The sequence below is a fragment of the Dinoponera quadriceps genome, unplaced genomic scaffold (assembly GCF_001313825.1).
Source record: "Dinoponera quadriceps isolate SergipeBrazil2010 unplaced genomic scaffold, ASM131382v1 scaffold2562, whole genome shotgun sequence".
Lineage (NCBI taxonomy): Eukaryota > Metazoa > Arthropoda > Insecta > Hymenoptera > Formicidae > Dinoponera > Dinoponera quadriceps.
Window position 1 is genome coordinate 1 of NW_014556575.1, and position 3,562 is coordinate 3,562.

Consider the following 3,562-nt stretch of genomic DNA (forward strand, 5'->3'; position numbering starts at 1 on the left):
GCGAGCGATTTAGCGCAACAGCGTGTAATTTCCTCGCGAGTATCGATTTCCGTCGCGAAGAACTGTATCCATCGGAAAAAATTGCCCCCGAGTCCGCGATGAAGGACGCTGACGCCGGCGGGCCTTAAATCGCGGGTTGGGAAAAAAATGCATGAGACGTGAATTACGTTTATTACAGTTGAGCGTTGAATGTGCGCGACGTACAACCGATCTCACCGCCGATCTCGCTTCCCTCCGCGTCGCATTCGCGAATGCTTTCTCAGTTCGTGTTCTCTCGTTTCCATTTTCGAGCGACCGAAGAAGAAGACGTCTCCTCCGGCGTGACGATGAACTGCTGCGTGAAAATGTAAGTCNCCGGCGTGACGATGAACTGTTGCGTGAAAATGTAAGTCGCATTGAACTGTGCAAATCGTGTCATTTTCGTAAGACAGAAAAAAAATGCTAAATTCAATAATTAATAAATAATTACTCCAATACTACTTGGCTAATTTTTATCTTACTTGGATCAAATAAATATATGTTTTATTTGAATAATTTTTTGGGCAAATATTTTGAATTAGGGGAAAAGATGCTAGGGAATATTGAAGTATTTATTTACTTGAGTTTAGCGCTTTTTTTTCTCTGTAGCCGATTTTAAAGCGAATGTCGAATCTTTCCACGTGCACGAAGGGAGATCGATATGATGATCTTAACAAGCCGAGATTCGCGAAATAGATTGTGCGACAATTTGCGGAAAATGGTATTCCTGTCGTTCGTGATTTGTCGCAAAATCTAAATATGGCACAAACATAACGGTGGGCAGCGGCATAATTCTCTCCAGAAATATAACACAAATACGGTCGCGATAATAGAAAAGCATTGCGCAAGCACGTATCGCCCATTGCAAGCTCGGTAAATATAAACGTCAATTTTGTAAAGAGGTCGAGAAATCACGAAAATAGCGTACAACGTATCGTTGTAATGTACCAGTCAGACATATACGTATTAATAACAAACGAGGATGCATAATGAATCTACGATTTAGCAATTGCGGGACGGTTGCAAGTTTTAGTCAATAAAACTTTTAACTCGACGGGCGACGTGGACGTTACCTTCGGTAACGTTATAAAATACTTGCTGGCACTTGTTCTTTCTCAAATCTGCAAAGTAGAAGCGTAAAAACGAAATGGAACAGAGAGATTAACATTCAACGGGAAGACTACAGTAGATTCGTTATTACCACAAACAGAGGATGGTTATTCGCTGAATTAATTCACACCGTAAAACTATCCGACGTCTCGTAATTCTTGCGATTCCATTCAGCCAATGAAGATAACTGTTCGATCTAATTGACGTGGTTAAGTCAACAATGGTGAAAATGTACATACGGTGATCTACAAAGTCATTCCGACGTTAATACATCGCATTTAATACCGACACATAGGAGGCAGAAGCTTTCATGATCTAAAAAACAAAAGAAAATAATAGCTCGCTGTTAACGCAAAACAGTTTTGCAGTGTTGCGCATCAAAACAAACAACGAGATATTCGTACGCTCGTAAATCCTTCCAAAGTCAAATCGACAATTTTGCCCGCGATGATCGTCAGCCGTTTTTGCGATCTCAACATCATGAACAGTAAAATGCGGCTGTCGGTTGGCGGCATGCCGTACCAGAGCGACTCATAGATCGCGTCGCCTATCGACTTACTCTGGAAACAGGGTGAATTTTAACGGCTTTATTAGTGACTAACTAGAAAAAAGAAATAACGTTTAATAAGAGACAGATCGCGATTGTTGTAGCGATGTATATAAATCATTGTAGGAGAATATAAATGTTTAATACGTATTGAGAAAAGTTTACATTATTTTCGCTTTATCTTCATTTATAAATATGTATGTTGCGAGGAACACTGTCGAAGTCTCGGTGGCCGAATTAATATGACGCCTTGCGTCTAAGTGGGGAAGTCTTGATTCGATTCCCGATTGAGAAAGTATTTTTCGCAACATGAGAAACGGAATTTTTCTGGAAACGGATTTTCTCCGGAAACGGAGAACAGAGAAATATTTTATCATTTATTTCACTAATTTATGGTGGGTTTCAGGGGTTTTTATAACATGAAAATACTGGGATTCAAAAGTCGGTACATGCGTGGATAACTGATATATGTTTGTTCGAAAAATTCTTCACTACGTGAGTAATACAGGATGAACATTTATATTTTCCCACAATAATTTGTATACATCGCTACAACAGTAGCGCAATCTGTTGGCTATTCCTTCTTTTTTAGTTTAAATAAATTTGGTGATTGATTGAATTAACATGTAATTTTAATTAAAATGAAATTATTGTGATTTAACTTGATCTTGGTGTGATAATTTTAATACTGTGAAATGAATGGTGAAATGAAACATGGTAACAAAACATATTGATGTCTGTATTATTAACAACGTAAACGTTGTACACACTTAGTTGCAAAGCGGTCTACACACAATAAAGTTAAGAACACACAACAAACTGTCACAATTGAGAATCACTTCCGATGGCCTTGATTGCGTACTGATTATGACGGGAGTTGAAGTATGTTTGAAGCACAAGATTTTCCAATTTCTCGAGCACCAATATCGCAACGTTAATCTATCAGAATACTCTCCAACATATTAACACATTGTTCTTTGAACAAATGTATTTTAACATTCTGTATTGTCACTTTGGTTCCTCTGTCAATAATGACTTTTAATTATAACAGTTTGCTACACTCATTATGTTTAATGTTCGTTTTGCAACTAATTATAAACAATGTATGACGCAATGCAAGAAAGAAAAGAACGAACAACCACGACAAATATTTGTCACATGAAAAGAACAATTATCTACAAACCTTGGCGCTCAAAAATTCCCCGGCGTAACAGAATATGAAAGCTTCTAGAGATATCGCGACATAAAAACTCACAAGTTTGAACATACTTGTCATACCTACGTCAGTACCGACGGACTACAAAGTAACAAGTGTAGTACTGTTCTTCATCGATAGCACGATGCGAAAGCCGAGCATTACTCACAATTATGATTACGAAACCAGCGCAGCAGATAACCAAAGTGTTACACAACAATTGCATCAGCGCGATATAAGTAAATAAGCTTTCAATATTTTCCGATAGAGCGATGATCTTCTGATGCCTGTAAATCAGGCTTTTAATAATGGTCAACGACGTAATAGAATTGTATTTACTGCCGGAAATTTCGGCCAAATCGTGCCGCATAATGTCAATCTGACCGCTTACATGAAGTATCTGTAAATATGAAACAATAATTATTACCTGGCCATTTTGTTTCTAATTGACTAGCTTGGACATAAACGATGGGATATTATTACAGTAACGGTCATGATGAATAAAAAGCAGGAACTAATTATATAATTAACTAATTGCGGAACATATGTGAAATTAATTTAACACGATTATTCGCTGTTTCGGTTTTTGGAGCTATTTGTGTCTCTTAAGTGTTATAACAATAAAATGAAAATTAAAATATATTACATGTAAATATAATTAAATTTGTCTAACGGGCCTTTTAAGTTGCACA

At 37.3% G+C, this 3,562-nt stretch overlaps 1 protein-coding gene across 1 annotated transcript; it reads right to left on the bottom strand.

Annotated features, from left to right (window-relative positions):
• Nucleotides 1–1,366: 1,366 nt before the first annotated feature.
• LOC106747852 (odorant receptor 2a-like) lies at nt 1,367–3,365 on the bottom strand. The gene is made up of 5 exons (XM_014625790.1): nt 3,354–3,365; nt 3,040–3,270; nt 2,859–2,972; nt 1,533–1,688; nt 1,367–1,443 (listed from the first exon to the last, which is right to left on the bottom strand). Exons 1-5 carry the CDS (start codon nt 3,363–3,365, stop codon nt 1,393–1,395), a joined length of 564 nt encoding a protein of 187 aa, XP_014481276.1. The 3' UTR covers nt 1,367–1,392.
• Nucleotides 3,366–3,562: the final 197 nt, after the last annotated feature.